At 45.0% G+C, this 22,033-nt stretch overlaps 1 protein-coding gene across 1 annotated transcript in view; it reads right to left on the minus strand.

Annotated features, from left to right (window-relative positions):
* LOC142471440 (uncharacterized) overlaps nucleotides 1-20,484 on the minus strand; it is a 38,872-nt gene extending 18,388 nt beyond the window's left edge. Inside the window, exons 1-2 of the mRNA XM_075578243.1 lie at nucleotides 20,016-20,484; nucleotides 7,686-7,779 (exon numbers count right to left, since the gene is read on the minus strand). Of these exons, the coding sequence (XP_075434358.1) occupies nucleotides 7,686-7,779; nucleotides 20,016-20,484 (563 nt within the window). The remainder of the gene's footprint in view (nucleotides 1-7,685; nucleotides 7,780-20,015) is intronic.
* Nucleotides 20,485-22,033: the final 1,549 nt, after the last annotated feature.

The following is a 22,033-nucleotide window of genomic DNA, read 5'->3' on the forward strand; positions in this document are numbered from 1 at the left end:
GCTGCTGGTCTCAGTACTGGAAGAGGTCACTGTGTTACTGGTTGGTGCCGGTGTGCTGCTGGTCTCAGTACTGGAAGAGGTCACTGTGTTACTGGTTGGTGCCGGTGTGCTGCTGGTCTCAGTACTGGAAGAGGTCACCGTGATACTGGTTGGTGCCGGTGTGCTGCTGGTCTCAGTACTGGAAGAGGTCACTGTGTTACTGGTTGGTGCCGGTGTGCTGCTGGTCTCAGTACTGGAAGAGGTCACTGTGTTACTGGTTTGTGTCGGTGTGCTGCTGGTCTCAGTACTGGAAGAGGTCACTGTGTTACTGGTTGGTGCCGGTGTGCTGCTGGTCTCAGTACTGGAAGAGGTCACTGTGTTACTGGTTGGTGTCGGTGTACTGCTGGTCTCAGTACTGGAAGAGGTCACTGTGTTACTGGTTGGTGCTGGTGTGCTACTGGTCTCAGTACTGGAAGAGGTCACTGTGTTACTGGTTGGTGCCAGTGTGCTGCTTGTTTCAGTACTAGAAGAGGTCACTGTGTTACTGGTTGGTGCCGGTGTGCTGCTGGTCTCAGTACTGGAAGAGGTCACTGTGTTACTGGTTGGTGCCAGTGTGCTGCTTGTCTCAGTACCTGAAGAGGTCACTGTGTTACTGGTTGGTGCCGGTGTGCTGCTGGTCTCAGTACTGGAAGAGGTCACTGTGTTACTGGTTGGTGCCGGTGTGCTGCTTGTCTCAGTACTGGAATAGGTCTCTGTGTTACTGGTTGGTGCCGGTGTGCTGCTGGTCTCAGTACTGGAAGAGGTCACTGTGTTACTGGTTGGTGCCGGTGTGCTGCTTGTCTCAGTACTGGAAGAGGTCACTGTGTTACTGGTTGGTGCCGGTGTGTTGCTGGTCTCAGTACTGGAAGAGGTCACTGTGTTACTGGTTGGTGCCAGTGTGCTGCTGGTCTCAGTACTGGAAGAGGTCACTGTGTTACTGGTTGGTGCCGGTGTGCTGCTGGTCTCAGTACTGGAAGAGGTCACTGTGTTACTGGTTGGTGCCAGTGTGCTGCTTGTCTCAGTACTGGAAGAGGTCACTGTGTTACTGGTTGGTGCAGGTGTGCTGCTGGTCTCAGTACTGGAAGAGGTCACTGTGTTACTGGTTGGTGCCGGTGTGCTGCTTGTCTCAGTACTGGAAGAGGTCACTGTGTTACTGGTTGGTGCCGGTGTGCTGCTGGTCTCAGTACTGGAAGAGGTCACTGTGTTACTGGTTGGTGCCGGTGTGCTGCTTGTCTCAGTACTGGAAGAGGTCACTGTGTTACTGGTTGGTGCCGGTGTGCTGCTGGTCTCAGTACTGGAAGAGGTCTCTGTGTTACTGGTTGGTGCAGGTGTGCTGCTGGTCTCAGTGCTGGAAGAGGTCACTGTGTTACTGGTTGGTGCCGGTGTGCTGCTGGTCTCAGTACTGGAAGAGGTCACTGTGTTACTGGTTGGTGCCGGTGTGCTGCTGGTCTCAGTACTGGAAGAGGTCTCTGTGTTACTGGTTGGTGCCGGTGTGCTGCTGGTCTCAGTACTGGAAGAGGTCACTGTGTTACTGGTTGGTGCCGGTGTGCTGCTGGTCTCAGTACTGGAAGAGGTCACCGTGTTACTGGTTGGTGCCGGTGTGCTGCTGGTGTCAGTACTGGAAGAGGTCACCGTGTTACTGGTTGGTGCCGGTGTGCTGCTGGTCTCAGTACTGGAAGAGGTCACCGTGTTACTGGTTGGTGCCGGTGTGCTGCTTGTCTCAGTACTGGAAGAGGTCACCGTGTTACTGGTTGGTGCCGGTGTGCTGCTGGTCTCAGTACTGGAAGAGGTCTCTGTGTTACTGGTTGGTGCCGGTGTGCTGCTGGTCTCAGTGCTGGAAGAGGTCACTGTGTTACTGGTTGGTGCCGGTGTGCTGCTGGTCTCAGTACTGGAAGAGGTCACTGTGTTACTGGTTGGTGCCGGTGTGCTGCTGGTCTCAGTACTGGAAGAGGTCTCTGTGTTACTGGTTGGTGCCGGTGTGCTGCTGGTCTCAGTACTGGAAGAGGTCACTGTGTTACTGGTTGGTGCCGGTGTGCTGCTGGTCTCAGTACTGGAAGAGGTCACCGTGTTACTGGTTGGTGCCGGTGTGCTGCTGGTGTCAGTACTGGAAGAGGTCACCGTGTTACTGGTTGGTGCCGGTGTGCTGCTGGTCTCAGTACTGGAAGAGGTCACCGTGTTACTGGTTGGTGCCGGTGTGCTGCTGGTCCCAGTACTGGAAGAGGTCACCGTGTTACTGGTTGGTGCAGGTGTGCTGCTGGGCTCAGTACTGGAAGAGGTCACCGTGTTACTGGTTGGTGCCGGTGTGCTGCTGGGCTCAGTACTGGAAGAGGTCACCGTGTTACTGGTTGGTGCCGGTGTGCTGCTGGTCTCAGTACTGGAAGAGGTCACCGTGTTACTGGTTGGTGCCGGTGTGCTGCTGGTCTCAGTACTGGAAGAGGTCACCGTGTTACTGGTTGGTGCCGGTGTGCTGCTGGTCTCAGTACTGGAAGAGGTCACCGTGTTACTGGTTGGTGCCGGTGTGCTGCTTGTCTCAGTACTGGAAGAGGTCACCGTGTTACTGGTTGGTGCCGGTGTGCTGCTGGTCTCAGTACTGGAAGAGGTCACCGTGTTACTGGTTGGTGCCGGTGTGCTGCTGGTCTCAGTACTGGAAGAGGTCACCGTGTTACTGGTTGGTGCCGGTGTGCTGCTGGTCTCAGTACTGGAAGAGGTCACCGTGTTACTGGTTGGTGCCGGTGTGCTGCTGGTCTCAGTACTGGAAGAGGTCACCGTGTTACTGGTTGGTGCCGGTGTGCTGCTGGTCTCAGTACTGGAAGAGGTCACTGTGTTACTGGTTGGTGCCGGTGTGCTGCTGGTCTCAGTACTGGAAGAGGTCTCTGTGTTACTGGTTGGTGCCGGTGTGCTGCTGGTCTCAGTACTGGAAGAGGTCACTGTGTTACTGGTTGGTATGGGATGGCTGCTGTTCTCAGTACTGGAAGAGGTCACTGTGTTACTGGTTGATATGGGATGGCTGCTGGTCTCAGTAGTGGAAGAGGTCACTGTGGTACTGGTTGGTATGGGATGGCTGCTGTTCTCAGTACTGGAAGAGGTCACTGTGTTACTGGTTGATATGGGATGGCTGCTGGTCTCAGTAGTGGAAGAGGTCTCTGTGTTACTGGTTGGTGCCGGTGTGCTGCTGGTCTCAGTACTGGAAGAGGTCACTGTGTTACTGGTTGGTGCCGGTGTGCTGCTGGTCTCAGTAGTGGAAGAGGTCACTGCTGTAGAATGATGACACATATTTATAAACTGGCAATATACGCACCGTATATGTAACCCAATTATAAGAAATACATCCAGACAGTAAATAAAATGCATTGCTTGTTAATTATAATGAACACACCACACGGTTTAATTGCACGGAATTACTATCCACTGATAATGAACACACTGCGTTGTATAATGATGCTGAGTATCTATACATGTACAATAAACATGCTGCGCTGTATTATTATGCTGATATCTATACACTCTTAATGATCATTTGGCACTGTATAACAGTTGTGATAATGACCATGCTGCGCTGTATAATGATGCTGAGTATCACTGTACACTTATAATGATCACAGTTTGCAGTATAATGATGATGAGTATCTATACACTGATATATGATGCAGGACATATTGGAAGGAAGGTTTCTATATTGGTATCCAGGTATTTATCTATCATCGATCTCATTAGATCATTAGATCAGATACAGTAGCTACTCTGCTCTATTCTACACTCCCACATAGATAGATACTGTAGAAAAAGGCACAGGAAGATATATAATTAATAATAATAGCATGTTCTTCTATAGCGCTGCTAGTTATACGTAGTGCATTACAAAGACATTTTGCAGACACAGGTCCCTGCCCCGTGGAGCTTACAATCTATGTTTTTGGTGCCTGAGGCACAGGGAGATAAAGTGACTTGCCCAAGGTCACAAGGAGCCGACACCGGGAATTGAACCAGGTTCCCCTGCTTCAAACTCTCAGTGCCAGTCAGTGTCTTTACTCACTGAGCCGCTCCTTCTCCCAGGCTCCCTATATACAGATAGATATATAGATACGATACACAGATAGGTAGATAGATAGATAGATAGATAGACACATAGATATAAAGATAGATAGATAGATATACACAAATATATAGATGCACAGATAGATAAAATAATAGCTAGACGGAAAGATAAATAGATACACATATAGATACATAGATAGATAGATACATAGATAGATATATGCACAGATAAATAGATACACAAATAGATAGATACAGTAGACAGACAAATAGATAGATACAGTAGATAGATAGATAGATAGATAGATAGATAGATAGATAGATAGATAGACAGATAGATAGATTTACAGATAGATAGATAGATAGATAGATAGATAGATAGATAGATAGATAGATAGATAGATAGATAGATAGATAGATACACAGACAGACAGACAGACAGACAGACAGACAGACAGACAGACAGACAGACAGACAGACAGATAGACAGATAGATAGATAGATAGATAGATAGATAGACACAGATATAAAGATAGATAGATATACACAAATATATAGATGCACAGATAGATATGCACAGATAAATAGATACACAGATAGGTAGATAGATAGATAGATAGATAGATAGATAGATAGATAGATAGATAGACACATAGATATAAAGATATAAAGATAGATAGATATACACAAATATATAGATGCACAGATAGATAAAATAATAGCTAGATGGAAAGATAAATAGATACACATATAGATACATAGATAGATAGATACATAGATAGATATATGCACAGATAAATAGATACACAAATAGATAGATACAGTAGACAGACAAATAGATAGATACAGTAGATAGATAGATAGATAGATAGATAGATAGATTCACAGATAGATACAGATAGATAGATTCACAGATAGATACAGATAGATAGATACACAGATAGATACAGATAGATAGATACACAGATAGATACAGATAGATAGATACACAGACAGACAGACAGACAGACAGATAGATAGATAGACACAGATATAAAGATAGATAGATATACACAAATATATAGATGCACAGATAGATATATGCACAGATAGATAGATAGATAGATAGATAGATATGAGATAGATAGACAGATAGATACAGATAGATAGATTCACAGATAGATACAGATAAATACAGATAGATAGATTCACAGATAGATACAGATAAATACAGATAGATAGATTCACAGATAGATACAGATAAATACAGATAGATAGATACACAGATAGATACAGATAGATAGATACACAGACAGACAGACAGACAGACAGATATATAGATAGATAGATAGATAGATAGATAGATAGACACATAGATATAAAGATAGATAGATATACACAAATATATAGATGCACAGATAGATAAAATAATAGCTAGACGGAAAGATAAATAGATACACATATAGATACATAGATAGATAGATACACAGATAGATATATGCAAGATATATGCACAGATAAATAGATACACAAATAGATAGATAGATAGATAGATAGATAGATACAGACAGACAGACAGATACATCGATAGATACACAGATAGGTAGACAGATAAATATAGATAAATAGATAGATACACAGATAGATACACAGAGAGATACAGATAGATAGATAGATAGATAGATAGATACACAGAGAGATACAGATAGATACACAGATACATAGATAGATAGATATAGATAGATACACAGACAGATAAAAACACCGCTAGATAGATAGATAGACAGACAGATAGATAGATAGATATGAGATAGTTTGATAGATATGAGATAGTTTGATAGATATGAGATAGATATGAGATAGTTTGATAGATAGATATGAGATAGTTTGATAGACAGATAGATAGATAGACATATAAATATATATATATATATACCAGAATAGCAAGAAGTGATCTCCTTGAATAGAGACAGAAAGAGACAAGCGACAGGGTACCTTCGGTGGTCACATATAACCCACACCTAGAAGCCCTACGCAAGATCGCCAGGAAACTACAACCCATCCTCCAGGAAGATACAAGACTGCAACAGGTCTTCCCTGAAGCACCCTTATTATCATACAGACAACCTCATAATCTCAAGGAAATGACGGTGAGGAGTAAAGAATTTAACAGTACAACTGAATGCGGGGCAAGACCATGCCAGGACGCAAGATGCAAAACCTGCGCAATGCTCCACACCGCGGGCACAATACAAATACCACACAGGAATCTGGGGTACAAAATCAGAGGAAGGTTCACCTGTTCCTCCAGCAATGTCGTGTACCTCATCATGTGCATGAAATGCCCAGGGGGCTGCTACTACGTAGGTGAGATGGGACTGGGGCTAATCAAGGAGAATGAACCTGCATCGCTACAGCATCACACGCGGAACAAGAGACAGTCCTGTCTGCGAACATTTCTCTGACTCTGGCCATAAGATGAACGATCTGAAGGTGGCCATACTCAAAGGTAATCTTAGAACACCGAAAGAAATGGAAATATTACTGTGTGCTCATCTGCATGTCTTAGACAGGTCTGCAACCCCGCCTTTCACCATTATCACCCAGCACACAGTGCTGCCACTGCAGCAAGGGATTCTGGGAAGTGACATGCAAATATGCTTTACTGTGGAGGGTTTTTGTCACTTTTTTTTAACCAAACCCACCACCCACTTAACTAAGTATAATATATATATATATATATATATATATATATATATATATATATATATATATATATATATATATACAGATATACAGCTAGACAGAGAGTACTTACCAGCTATAAGTACTAGCAGTACAACACACGTGAGGATGTCTCTCCCGGAATATTTCCTGTTACCCGTTACATATCCCATCCTGGACAAAGTGAGACTCTATAGAAGGAATGCTGGCACGTTGTACCTGTATCTTTATATATAGCCTCTGATGGTGGGAAGGGGAGGGGGGGGGGGGGGGGGAAGGGGGAAGGATGACATGCTTATGACATCACGAGTGACCTCACACACTGTGTCATTGCCGGGGCAAGAAGAGTTTAAGTTGGGCAGGTGGAGAATGGGTGCGGTGGATTAAGGGTGATCCACTCGGTTACACATCAACTCTCTTATCAACAAAAGAGGGGAGTGACTGTTTATACAAAGAGAGGTGTAGGGGAGAGGCATGGAAACTGCTATACAGAGGTACGTGAGCGAGACAGTCAGCACTTCTCAGCCCTGCACACAGCTAGAGAGGAACCAGCACACGCTATGGAATGGGAACAGGACAGGTGGTTCTGTTTAAAGGGGGTTGGCTCGGTCCCCAGTTGGACCTTTATCTTGGTGGTCAAAATGTCCACCTTTACATAAGATGGAGGATGAGACACGCACTCAGTCACATATGTAACAGGGGTGGGGTACTTAGCTAATGGTGCTGGTTCTGAGGAGCTCCTGAAGTCCCAATATGATCCAGTATACAATGAAGAAGCAGTCACACGTTCTTAATCATGAGGAGGTTTAATGTGCCATAGAGACCAACGTTTCGGCAGTCTAGTGCTGCCTTTCTCAAGGTGAAGGCTACCAAACACTAAGGAACAGCATGAATATATACTACCCCCCTAATACTCACCCCCTCCCTACTCATCTGCATTGCCACGACGCTGACGCCCATGTGATGACGTCAGTGCGCCCACGTGGCGCTCCGTGGTGACGTCCGACGTCATGGTGTGCATCCCTGGTAGTACAGCACAAAGCTGCCTTGGGAAACCATTGCCACATTGTTGACATTCTGCTGAAACGTTGGTCTATACGGCACATTAAACCTCCTTGATGATAAAGACCGTGGGCCTGCTTCTTCGTTGTACACCTTTACATAAGACCACCCGTTTCCCCAACTTACTGTACATTGCGTGTGCTGGTTCCTGTCTCTCTCTCTCTCTCTCTCTCTCTCTCTCTCTCTCTCTCTCTCTCTCTCTCTCTCTCTCTCTCTCTCTCTCTCTCTCTCTCTCTCTCTCTCCCTCTCCCTCTCCCTCTCCCTCTCCCTCTCCCTCTCCCTCTCCCTCTATCCCTCTCGTCTCTATCCCTCTCGTCTCTATCCCTCTCCTTCTCTCTCTCTCTGTCTCTCTCAAATCTATACATACAGTATATCATTTGAATCCTAGATTTGAATATATATTCTATAGAATATATATATATATATATATATATATATATCAACTGTAAATATTACTGTATGTTCATTTGCATGTCTTAGACAGGTCTGCAACCCTGTCTTTCCCCATTGTCACCCAGCATACAGCGCTTCCACTGCAGCAAGGGATTCTGGGAAATGACATGCAAATGAGCACTCAGTGCCACCTTTTGTCTCAAGCTCGTATTACACAAGCCAATCCTCAAGCCAATGCATGCTGTTTTAAACACAGCTTTTAAACAGAGGCTGGGATGAGATGCAAAGCCATTAAACCCACTCACAGACATGTTACAACCTATTATACTGTACTTACCGTAGTTAAGTTATATACAACCAACCCCACACTGATGAGACCCATTAAGGTCAAAACGGCTGTCTGTGGGTGGGTTTACTGGCTATGCATCTTAACCCAGGCTACGCGCAAAGCTGTGAAATGCAGCAAGCATAAGCTTATAGGGGACCATGTTGAATAGTTTTGAAGCAAAAGGTGGCACTGTGTGCTCATTTGCATGTCATTTCCCAGAATCCCTTGCTGCAGTGGAAGTGCTGTGTGCTGGGTGATAATGGTGAAAGGCGGGGTTGCAGACCTGTCTAAGACATGCAGATGAGCATACAGTAATATTTCCATTATATATATTTATATATATATTGTATATATATATATAATAACAGAGTAAGGGGCATACTGTAATCTCACGTCCTTACGTATTTCAGCAGAGAGATAGGTACAGTGTTATAACAGAGGTATACACAAACATTGTTTCAGCGCAGTAATGATTATATAAATGCTTCTTTATTACGGGTTCTTACATCACGGCCCTGTAGGTATCTTTACGCAAACATTGTTCAACGCTGTAAATCAATGAGGGTGCGGAGATTAGAAGTGCTATACACACATATCTGATTCTGTCCTTATCAGCGAAGGGGAACTAATATAAATACCTGCGGCATGAATCAAGCTATTAATAGCATCCAAATAACTCCCTGTTACTCGATGGGAAATGCTTCTGAATTCCAGGATACAAACTCATAGTATATTCTATTCACTAGGGATTCAGGGTCTGTGTCGGTCTTAGTTTACAGGGTGGAGCCTCCGTTGTATATTACCGTACATTTAGACACGAGGGCTTTTATAGGGTCGGTATCCCCGTTTATAGGAAGGAACCCCCATATTATATTCTATTAATATAATAGGACTTTTATAGGGTCGGTGTCTCAGTTTATAGGAAGGAACCCTCATATTAAATTTTATTAATATAATAGGACTTTTATAGGGTCGGTGTCTCAGTTTATAGGAAGGAACCCTCATATTATATTATATTAATATAATAGGACTTTTATAAGGTCGGTGTCTCAGTTTATAGGAAGGAGCCCCCATATTATATTCTATTAATATAATAGGACTTTTATAGGGTCGGTGTCTCAGTTTATAGGTAGGAGCCCCCATATTCTATTCTATTAATATAATAGGACTTTTATAGGGTCGGTGTCTCAGTTTATAGGAAGGAACCCCCATATTCTATTCTATTAATATAATAGGACTTTTATAGGGTCGGTGTCCCCGTTAATAGGAAGGAACCCCCATATTATATTCTATTAATATAATAGGACTTGTATAGGGTCGGTGTCCCCGTTTATAGGATAGAACCCCCATATTATATTCTATTAATATAACAGGACTTTAATAGGGTCGGTGTCCCCGTTTATAGGATAGAACCCCCATATTATATTCTATTAATACAATAGGACTTTTATAGGGTCGGTGTCTCAGTTTATAGGATGGAACCCCCATATTATATTCTATTAATACAATATGACTTTTATAGGGTCAGTGTCCCCGTTTATAGGAAGGAACCCCCATATTATATTCTATTAATATAATAGGACTTTTATAGGGTCAGTGTCCCCGTTTATAGGAAGGAACCCCCATATTATATTCTATTAATGTAATAGGACTTTTATAGGGTCGGTGTCTCAGTTTATAGGATGGAACCCCCATATTATATTCTATTAATGTAATAGGACTTTTATAGGGTTGGTGTCTCAGTTTATAGGATGGAACCCCCATATTCTATTCTATTAATACAATAGGACTTTTATAGGGTCAGTGTCTCAGTTTATAGGAAGGAACCCCCATATTCTATTCTATTAATGCAATAGGACTTTTATAGGGTCGGTGTCTCAGTTTATAGGAAGGAACCCCCATATTCTATTCTATTAATGTAATAGGACTTTTATAGGGTCGGTGTCTCAGTTTATAGGATGGAACCCCCATATTCTATTCTATTAATACAATAGGACTTTTATAGGGTCGGTGTCTCAGTTTGTAGGAAGGAACCCCCATATTCTATTCTATTAATACAATAGGACTTTTATAGGGTCAGTGACTCCGTTTATAGGAAGGAACCCCCATATTCTATTCTATTAATATAATAGGACTTTTATAGGGCCGGTGTCTTAGTTTATAGGATAGAACCCCCATATTCTATTCTATTAATATAATAGGACTTTTATAGGGTCGGTGACTCCGTTTATAGGTAGGAACCCCCATATTATATTCTATTAATATAATAGGACTTTTATAGGGTCGGTGTCTCAGTTTATAGGATGGAACCCCCATATTATATTCTATTAATATAATAGGACTTTTATAGGGTCGGTGTCTCAGTTTATAGGATGGAACCCCCATATTCTATTCTATTAATATAATAGGACTTTTATAGGGTCAGTGTCCCCGTTTATAGGATAGAACCCCCATATTCTATTCTATTAATATAATAGGACTTTTATAGGGTCAGTGACTCCGTTTATAGGAAGGAACCCCATATTATATTCTATTAATATAATAGGACTTTTATAGGGTCGGTATCCCTGTTTATAGGAAGGAACCCCCATATTATAATCTATTAATATAATAGGACTTTTATAGGGTCAGTGTCTCAGTTTATAGGATAGAACCCCCATATTCTATTCTATTAAAAATAATAGGACTTTTATAGGGTCTGCGTCTCAGTTTATAGGAAGGAACCCCCATATTATATTATATTAATATAATAGGACTTTTATAGGGTCTGCGTCTCAGTTTATAGGAAGGAACCCCCATATTCTATTCTATTAATATAATAGGACTTTTATAGGGTCGGTGTCCCCGTTTATAGGTAGGAACCCCCATATTCTATTCTATTAATACAATAGGACTTTTATAGGGTCGGTGTCCCCGTTTATAGGAAGGAACCCCATATTCTATTCTATTAATACAATAGGACTTTTAAAGGGTCAGTGACTCCGTTTATAGGAAGGAACCCCCATATTCTATTCTATTAATATAATAGGACTTTTATAGGGCCGGTGTCCCCGTTTATAGGATAGAACCCCCATATTATATTCTATTAATACAATAGGACTTTTATAGGGTCGGTGTCTCAGTTTATAGGATGGAACCCCCATATTATATTCTATTAATGTAATAGGACTTTTATAGGGTCGGTGTCTCAGTTTATAGGATGGAACCCCCATATTCTATTCTATTAATACAATAGGACTTTTATAGGGTCGGTGTCTCAGTTTATAGGAAGGAACCCCATATTCTATTCTATTAATGCAATAGGACTTTTATAGGGTCGGTGTCTCAGTTTATAGGAAGGAACCCCCATATTCTATTCTATTAATATAATAGGACTTTTATAGGGCCGGTGTCTTAGTTTATAGGATAGAACCCCCATATTCTATTCTATTAATATAATAGGACTTTTATAGGGTCGGTGACTCCGTTTATAGGAAGGAACCCCCATATTATATTCTATTAATATAATAGGACTTTTATAGGGTCGGTGTCTCAGTTTATAGGATGGAACCCCCATATTATATTCTATTAATATAATAGGACTTTTATAGAGTCGGTGTCTCAGTTTATAGGATGGAACCCCCATATTCTATTCTATTAATATAATAGGACTTTTATAGGGTCAGTGTCCCCGTTTATAGGATAGAACCCCCATATTCTATTCTATTAATATAATAGGACTTTTATAGGGTCAGTGACTCCGTTTATAGGAAGGAACCCCATATTATATTCTATTAATATAATAGGACTTTTATAGGGTCGGTATCCCTGTTTATAGGAAGGAACCCCCATATTATAATCTATTAATATAATAGGACTTTTATACGGTCAGTGTCTCAGTTTATAGGATAGAACCCCCATATTATATTATATTAATATAATAGGACTTTTATAGGGTCTGCGTCTCAGTTTATAGGAAGGAACCCCCATATTATATTCTATTAATATAATAGGACTTTTATAGGGTCTGCGTCTCAGTTTATAGGAAGGAACCCCCATATTCTATTCTATTAATATAATAGGACTTTTATAGGGTCAGTGTCTCAGTTTATAGGAAGGAACCCCCATATTATATTCTATTAATATAATAGGACTTTTATAGGGTCAGTGTCTCAGTTTATAGGAAGGAACCCCCATATTATATTCTATTAATATAATAGGACTTTTATAGGGTCGGTGTCTCAGTTTATAGGATAGAACCCCCATATTATATTCTATTAATACAATAGGACTTTTATAGGGTCAGTGTCTCAGTTTATAGGTAGGAGCCCCCATAAAATATTCTATTAATATAATAGGACTTTTATAGGGTCGGTGTCTCAGTTTATAGGAAGGAACCCCATATTATATTCTATTGATATAATAGGACTTTAATAGGGTCGGTGTCTCAGTTTATAGGAAGGAGCCCCCATATTCTATTCTATTAATATAATAGGACTTTTATAGGGTCGGTGTCCCCGTTTATAGGAAGGAACCCCAATATTATATTCTATTAATATAATAGGACTTTTATAGGGTCAGTGTCTCAGTTTATAGGATGGAACCCCCATATTCTATTCTATTAATATAAAAGGACTTTTATAGGGTCGGTGTCTCAGTTTATAGGATAGAACCCCCATATTATATTCTATTAATATAATAGGACTTTTATAGGGTCAGTGTCTCAGTTTATAGGAAGGAACCCCAATATTCTATTCTATTAATATAATAGGACTTTTATAGGGTCGGTGTCTCAGTTTATAGGAAGGAACCCCATATTATATTCTATTAATATAATAGGACTTTTATAGGGTCGGTGTCTCAGTTTATAGGAAGGAACCCCATATTATATTCTATTAATACAATATGACTTTTATAGGGTCAGTGTCTCAGTTTATAGGTAGGAGCCCCCATATTATATTCTATTAATATAATAGGACTTTTATAGGGTCGGTGTCTCAGTTTATAGGAAGGAACCCCCATATTCTATTCTATTAATATAATAGGACTTTTATAGGGTCGTTGACTCCGTTTATAGGAAGGAACCCCCATATTATATTCTATTAATACAATAGGACTTTTATAGGGTCGGTGTCTCAGTTTATAGGAAGGAACCCCCATATTATATTCTATTAATATAATAGGACTTTTATAGGGTCAGTGTCCCCGTTTATAGGTAGGAGCCCCCATATTCTATTCTATTAATATAATAGGACTTTTATAGGGTCGGTGTCTCAGTTTATAGGAAGGAACCCCCATATTCTATTCTATTAATATAATAGGACTTTTATAGGGTCGGTGACTCCGTTTATAGGAAGGAACCCCATATTATATTCTATTAATATAATAGGAATTTTGTAGGGTCAGTGTCTCAGTTTATAGGAAGGAACCCCATATTCTATTTTTTTAATATAATAGGACTTTTATAGGGTCAGTGTCTCAGTTTATAGGATAGAACCCCCATATTCTATTCTATTAATATAATAGGACTTTTATAGGGTCTGAGTCTCAGTTTATAGGATAGAACCCCCATATTATATTCTATTAATATAATAGGACTTTTATAGGGTCTGCGTCTCAGTTTATAGGAAGGAACCCCCATATTATATTCTATTAATATAATAGGACTTTTATAGGGTCGGTGTCTCCGTTTATAGGAAGGAACCCCCATATTATATTCTATTAATATAATAGGACTTTTATAGGGTCGGTGTCTCAGTTTATAGGAAGGAACCCCCATATTCTATTCTATTAATATAATAGGACTTTTATAGGGTCAGTGTCCTCGTTTATAGGAAGGAACCCCCATATTCTATTCTATTAATATAATAGGACTTTTATAGGGTCAGTGTCTCAGTTTATAGGATAGAACCCCCATATTCTATTCTATTAATACAATAGGACTTTTATAGGGTCGGTGTCTCAGTTTATAGGAAGGAACCCCCATATTATATTCTATTAATATAATAGGACTTTTATAGGGTCACTGTCTCAGTTTATAGGATGGAACCCCCATATTATATTCTATTAATATAATAGGACTTTTATAGGGTCGGTTTCTAAGTTTATTCTGTAGACGAAGTCTCTTTTTTATATCCCATTTACACAATAGGACATGTATAGGGTCTGTGTCTCAGTTTATAGGGATGGAGCCCCCATAGTATACTCTAATATTACTATAGGACTTCTATAAGGTCGGTGTCTCAGTTTACATGGTAAGCTGGAGCCTCATCAATTCCATTGACACAAATGGACATGTATAGGGTCTGTGTTTAACTTTATAGGACTTAGTTTCTATAGTAGATTTTATTAATACAATAGGGCTTTTATAAGGTCTGTCTCTCTCTTATATGGTAGGCGGGAGCCCCCATCAAAAAGTCCATTGACACCATAGGACGGAGCCTGTATAGTAGGTTCTTTTCATGCAATAATCCTTTTATAAGGTCTGTCTCAGGTTATAGGGCGGAGCTGCTATTGTATATTCTTCTCACACCATAGAATTGTTATAGGGTCTGCGTCTCAGTATACAGGATTGAGCCTCTGTCCTTTTTTACATTGAAACAATAGGACATTTGTAGGATCTGTGCCACAGTTTACGGGATGGAGTCTCGATACCATACAATAGGATTTTTATAGGGTTACTGTATATTGTAGGGTGTCTTACAGTGCCTCTGTCTTGCTGGCTACACTATAGTATGTTTGTAGGGTCTGTGTCTCAGGTTAAAGGATGGAGCGTCTATAGTATATTTTAATTGTACAATTGGGCTTCTGTAACCTTCGTGCCTCTGTTTGTATTTACACACTGACACCGGGAGAAAGGCGTAGTGAGAGAGGGCGAGAGAGGGAGGGAGGGCGAGAGAGGGGGAGAGAGGAGGGAGAGAGGAGGGCGAGAGAGTGAGGGAGGGCGAGAGAGGGGGAGAGAGGAGGGAGAGGGAGTGAGGGAGGGCAAGAGAGAGGAAGGGCGAGAGGGAGAGAGCGGGAGGGAGGAAGGGCGAGAGGTAGAGAGAGAGAGGGAGGGCGAGAGGGAGGGCGAGAGGGAGGGAGAGAGGGAGAGAGAGTGGGAGGGCCAGAGAGAGATATAGAGAGAGAGGGAGAGAGGAAGGAGAGGGAGGGAGAGAGGGATAGAGGGAGGGCGAGAGAGAGTGAGGGAGGGCGAGAGAGGGAGGGCGAGAGGGAGGGAGAGAGAGTGAGACAGAGAGGGAGTGAGAGTGAGAGAGTGAGAGGGGGGGGGGATAGATGGGGAGAGATAAGCAGAGAAAGGTAGACAGGGAGGGAAAGAGGGAGGGTGAAGAGAGGGAGAGAATGGAGATACAGAGAGGAAGGGAGGGAGAGGGGAAGGGAGGGAGAGAGGAACGAAGGAAGGAAGGGAGAGAGAGTGAGAGAAAGAGAGGGGGGGAGAGTGGGAGAGAGGAAGGGCGAGAGGTAGAGAGAGAGAGGGAGGGAGGGAGGGAGGGAGGGAGGACGAGAGGGAGGGAGGGAGAGAGATAGGGAGGGCGAGAAAGAGAGAGATAGAGAGAGAGGTGGAGAGATGGAGAGAGAGAGAGGGAGGGAGAGAGGAAGGGAGAGAGAATGAGACAGAGAGGGAGTGAGAGTGAGAGAGAGAGAGAGGGGGGGATAGAGGGGGAGAAATAAGCAGAGAAAGGTAGAGAGAGGGAGGGAAAGAGGGAGGGTGAAGAGAGGGAGAGAAATGGAGAGACAGAGAGGAAGGGAGAGATAGGAAGGGAGGGGGAGAGGAAGGAAGGGAGAGAAGGAGAAGAGGGAGAGAGAGAGAGTGAGAGGGGGGGGGGGGGGAGAGAGGGGAAGAGAGAGGAAGGGAGGGAGAGAGAGTGAGAGAAAGTGAGTGAGTGAGAGAGAGTGAGAGTGTGAGAGGGAATGAGGGAATGAGGGAGAGGGGGAGAGAGGAGTATGAGGATATCGAGGTGTAGATTAGAGAGTGGGAGTTTGAGTTAGAGAGAGGGAGTTAGATGGAAATAGAGGTTAAATTAAGGAGAGAGAGTGAGACAGGGAGAGAGAGGGAGAGAGGGAGAAAGGGAGAGAGAGGGAGGGAGAGAGGGAGAGAGAGTGGGAGGGCCAGAGAGAGATATAGAGAGAGAGGGAGAGAGGAAGGAGAGGGAGGGAGAGAGGGATAGAGGGAGGGCGATAGAGGGAGGGCGAGAGGGAGGGAGAGAGAGAGAGAAGGAGGGAGGGCGTGAGAAAGAGATAGAGAGAGAGGGAGAGAGGTAGAGAGATGGAGAGAGATGGAGGGAGAGAGGAAGGGAGAGAGAGTGAGACAGAGAGGGAGTGAGAGTGAGAGAGTGAGAGGGGGGGGGGGATAGATGGGGAGAGATAAGCAGAGAAAGGTAGACAGGGAGGGAAAGAGGGAGGGTGAAGAGAGGGAGAGAATGGAGATACAGAGAGGAAGGGAGGGAGAGGGGAAGGGAGGGAGAGAGGAACGAAGGAAGGAAGGGAGAGAGAGTGAGAGAAAGAGAGGGGGGGAGAGTGGGAGAGAGGAAGGGCGAGAGGTAGAGAGAGAGAGGGAGGGAGGGAGGGAGGGAGGGAGGACGAGAGGGAGGGAGGGAGAGAGATAGGGAGGGCGAGAAAGAGAGAGATAGAGAGAGAGGTGGAGAGATGGAGAGAGAGAGAGGGAGGGAGAGAGGAAGGGAGAGAGAATGAGACAGAGAGGGAGTGAGAGTGAGAGAGAGAGAGAGGGGGGATAGAGGGGGAGAAATAAGCAGAGAAAGGTAGAGAGAGGGAGGGAAAGAGGGAGGGTGAAGAGAGGGAGAGAAATGGAGAGACAGAGAGGAAGGGAGAGATAGGAAGGGAGGGGTAGAGGAAGGAAGGGAGAGAAGGAGAAGAGGGAGAGAGAGAGAGTGAGAGGGGGGGGGGGAGAGAGGGGAAGAGAGAGGAAGGGAGGGAGAGAGAGTGAGAGAAAGTGAGTGAGTGAGAGAGAGTGAGAGTGTGAGAGGGAATGAGGGAATGAGGGAGAGGGGGAGAGAGGAGTATGAGGATATCGAGGTGTAGATTAGAGAGTGGGAGTTTGAGTTAGAGAGAGGGAGTTAGATGGAAATAGAGGTTAAATTAAGGAGAGAGAGTGAGACAGGGAGAGAGAGGGAGAGAGGGAGAAAGGGAGAGAGAGGGAGGGAGAGAGAGGTTGAGAGAGAGTATGAAGATAGAGAGAGGTGGAGGAGAGAGATTGATAGAGGTAGGTTGAGGGAGAGAGAGGGAGTTAGATAGAAATGTTGGTTAAGTGAGGGAAATAATGAGGGGCGGCACTAAGGGAGCAGGCCTCTGTAGCTCTGAGGGGGTTAATGGGGCACACACATACAGTATGGGATCTAACACTGTGCGAAGCTCAACATGAGAATTCCAAAGAGATTAGTGTTTCCGGAGAGAGGTGACGAGACAATGAGAAATTAGGTACAATATCATTTAGATTTGTGTAAACGTATGTGTGGGTGAGTGCTTTGTGTGTGTGTGACGTGGGGGTGAGAGCTTTGTGTATGTGTGTGTGACGTGGGGGTGAGTGCTTTGTGTGTGTGTGACGTGGGGGTGAGTGCTTTGTGTGTGTGAGCTGGGGGTGAGTTCTTTGTGTGTGTGTGTGTGTGAGGTGGGGGTGAGTGCTTTGTGTGTGTGTGTGAGTGAGAGGTGTGTTTGAGTTATGTGTGTGTGTGTGAGATGGGGGTGAGTACTTTTTGTGTGTGTGCGTGTATGTGAGATGGGGGTAAGTGCTTTGTGTGTGTGTGTGTGTGAGGTGGGGATGAGTGCTTTGTGTGTGTGTGTGACGTGAGGGTGAGTGCTATGTGTGTGTTTGTGTGTGAGGTGGGGGTGAGTGCTTTGTGTGTGTGTGTGAGGTGGGGGTGAATGCAGTGTGTGTGTGTGTGTGTGTGTGTGTGTGTGTGTGAGGTGGGGGTGAGGTGGTGGTGAATGCATTGTGTGTGTGTGTGAGGTGGGGGTGAGGGCTGCTTTGTGTGTGTGTGTGTGTAAGGTGGGGTGAGTGCTTTGTGTGTAAGTGTGTGTGAGGTGGGGCTGAGTGCTTTGTGTGTGTGTGTGGGAGTTGGGGGTGAGTGCTTTGTGTGTGTGTGTGAAGTGGGGGTGAGTGCTTTGTGTGTGTGTGTGTGAGGGGGGGAGTGATTTGTGTGGTGTGTGTGAGATGGGGGAGGAGTGCTGTGTGTGTGTGTGAGGTGGGGGTGAGTTCCTTGTGTGTGTATGTGTGTGAGGTGGGGGTAAGTGCGTTGTGTGTGTGTGTGTGATGTGGGAGTGATTGCTTTGTGTGTGTGTGTGAGGTACGGGTGAGTGCTTTGTGTGTGTGTGAGGTGGGTGTAAGTGCTGTGTGTGTGTGTGAGGTGGGGTGAGTGCTTTGTCTGTGGGTGTGTGTGTGTGGGTGAGGATGGGGTGAGTGCTTTGTGTGTGTATGTGTATTTGTGTTCTGAACACACATTCCAAACTTTAGCTCCCAAAGGTCTCAATGAAGTGGATAGATTTGTGATTCTAAAACCTTTCTGAGCTGGGGCATACCTGTGCATGAGACCTCACCCATTCTCACTCATACCCACCACACTCACACTCCTCCTCACACAGCCATACCCAGCACACTCACCCTCCTTCTCACACAGCCATACCCACCACACTCACACTCCTTCTCACACAGCCATACCCACCACACTCACACTCCTCACACAGCCATACCCACCACACTCACACTCCTCCTCACACAGCCATACCCAGCACACTCACCCTCCTTCTCACACAGCCATACCCACCACACTCACAGTCCTTCTCACACAGCCATACCCACCACATTCACCCTCCTCACACAGCCATACCCACCACAATCACACTCCTCACACAGCCTTACCCACCATACTCACACTCCTCACACAGACATACCCACCACACTCACCCTCCTCACACAGCCATACCCACCACACTCACACTCCTCACACAGCCATACCCACCACACTCACACTCCTCACGCAGCCATACCCACCACACTCACCCTCTTTCTCACACAGCCATACCTACCACACTCACTCTCCTTCTCACACAGCCATACCTACCACACTCACTCTCCTTCTCACACAGCCATACCCACCACACTCACCCTCTTTCTCACACAGCCATACCCACCACACTCACCCTCCTTCTCACACATCCATACCCACTGTGAGGGTAGGGGTTAGCCAGCCTCACATAATAAAAGTATAGTCCGACTGGCTGCCCCAATACTGATTGTATTGGCCGCTTCTGTGATGCTCATTTGGCCTGTATGCAATGTATTGTGTGGAACCCCTTCCAGATGAGAGCTATGTCACTATGTGATATCTGGAAGGGGGTAAACTGTGTGAATTGGGGAACGGGGACTGTATAATAAAAAGCACTTTTATTCCCTATGTTAGCATGTTCCTCACACAGTTAGCAAGCCAGTAGGTAATTTGTGTAGTCAGCATTTCTCTGCGTGCAGACCCAGTAATTCACTTACCTGGGCTGCCTGCGGAGCAATGCCGGCTCGTGACAGAGGCTGGGAGCGACTCGAGTACCAGGACAACGATAAGCGGGGAAGGACTGATAATCAGGTCCGGGAACTGGTTCTCGGCGGGGCAGAGCCTTTGTTCACCCGAGATGCTGAGGCGCCTACCCCGCGGGAGGTATGGGGCTGTCCAAGGGAACCATTGCCGGGTCTTAGTCCCGTAGGCACGATTCCCATTGGCCAGTTCGATTTTCCCGCTTGCCAGCAGCTCCCTCCTCGAGGGGCGGTTCCGTGTGCCTAAAGAGGCCCCCTCTTCTGATTGGTGCTGGTGGACGAGCCCTCGTCCTCCGATTGACTGCACCGTCACGATCCGGGCTCGGATTGGTCGGCGGCCTCTGCTCCATGAAAAGTATAGGATGTCATCCATGAGCCAATCTTGCTCAAATGTGTACCGGATGTACGGGAGTGGGTCATGGATCATAAGCCGGCAACCTACAGTGAGGCGGCTATGATGGCGGATGACTATGTGACCACACGGCCACATTTCAAGAAGTGGGTCCTTATGGCCAAGGCACCCAAGGCAGCTGACCCTCCCCAAGCCACCGCTCACCTTCCTTCTCACACAGCCACACACATTGCACTCACCCTCCTTTACACACAGCCACACCCACCTCACACTGTCATACCCAACACACTCACACTACTCACACAACCATACCCACAACACTCACACTCCTTCTCAAAAGCCCATACCCACCACACTCACCCTACTTCTCACACAGCCACACCCACCACACTCAACCTTCACACACAGTCACATCCACCACACACCCTCCTTCTCACGCAGCCATACCCACCACACTCACCCTCTTTCTCACACGGCCATACCCACCAAACTCACACTCCTTCTCACACAGTCATACCCAACACACTCACACTCCTTCTCACACAACCACACCCACCATCCTCACACTCCTTCTCACACAGTCATACCCAACACACTCACACTCCTTCTCACACAACCACACCCACCATCCTCACACAGCCATACCCACCATACTCACACAGCGATCCCCACCGCACTCACCCTCCTCACATGCCCATATCCACCACATTCACACTCATCACACAGTTATACCAACACACTCACTTTCCTTCTAACACAGCCATACCCACCACACTCACACTCACACAGCCATACCCACCACACTCATGCTCCTTCTTACACAGTCATACCCGCCACACTCAACCTCCTCACACAGCCATACCCACCACACTCACACTCCTCACCCACCCATACCCACCACTCACACTTCTTCGTACATGCCCATACCCACCACACTCACCCTCCTTCACACACAGCCACACCCACCACACTCACACTCCTTCACACACAGCCATACCCACCACACTCACTCTCATTCTCACACAGCCATTCCCACCACACTCACTCTAATTCTCATGCAGCCATACCCCTCACACTCCACACACCCCCATACCCACCACTCACACTTCTTCCTACATTCCCATACCCACCACACTCACACTCCTTCTCACACAGCCATACCCACCACACTCACACTCCTTCCCACACAGCCATACCCACCCCACTCACCGTCCTTCTCACACAGCCATACCCACCACACTCACCCTCCTCACACAGCCATACCCACCACACTCAGCCTCCTCCTCACACAACCATACCCACCACACTCACCCTCCTCACACAGCCATACCCACCACACTCACCCTCTTTCTCACACAGCCATACCCACCACACTCACCCTCTTTCTCACACAGCCATACCCACCACACTCACCCTCCTTCTCACACAGCCATACCCACCACACTCACCATCCTTCTCACACAGCCATACCCACCACACCCACACTTCTTCTCACACAGCCATACCGACCACACTCACCCTTCTCACACAGCCATACCCACCACACTCACCCTCCTCACACAGCCATACCCACCACAATCACACTCCTTCTCACACAGCCATACCCACCACACTCACCCTTCTC

This window comes from Ascaphus truei, chromosome 20 (assembly GCF_040206685.1).
Source record: "Ascaphus truei isolate aAscTru1 chromosome 20, aAscTru1.hap1, whole genome shotgun sequence".
In the NCBI taxonomy this organism is placed as follows: domain Eukaryota; kingdom Metazoa; phylum Chordata; class Amphibia; order Anura; family Ascaphidae; genus Ascaphus; species Ascaphus truei.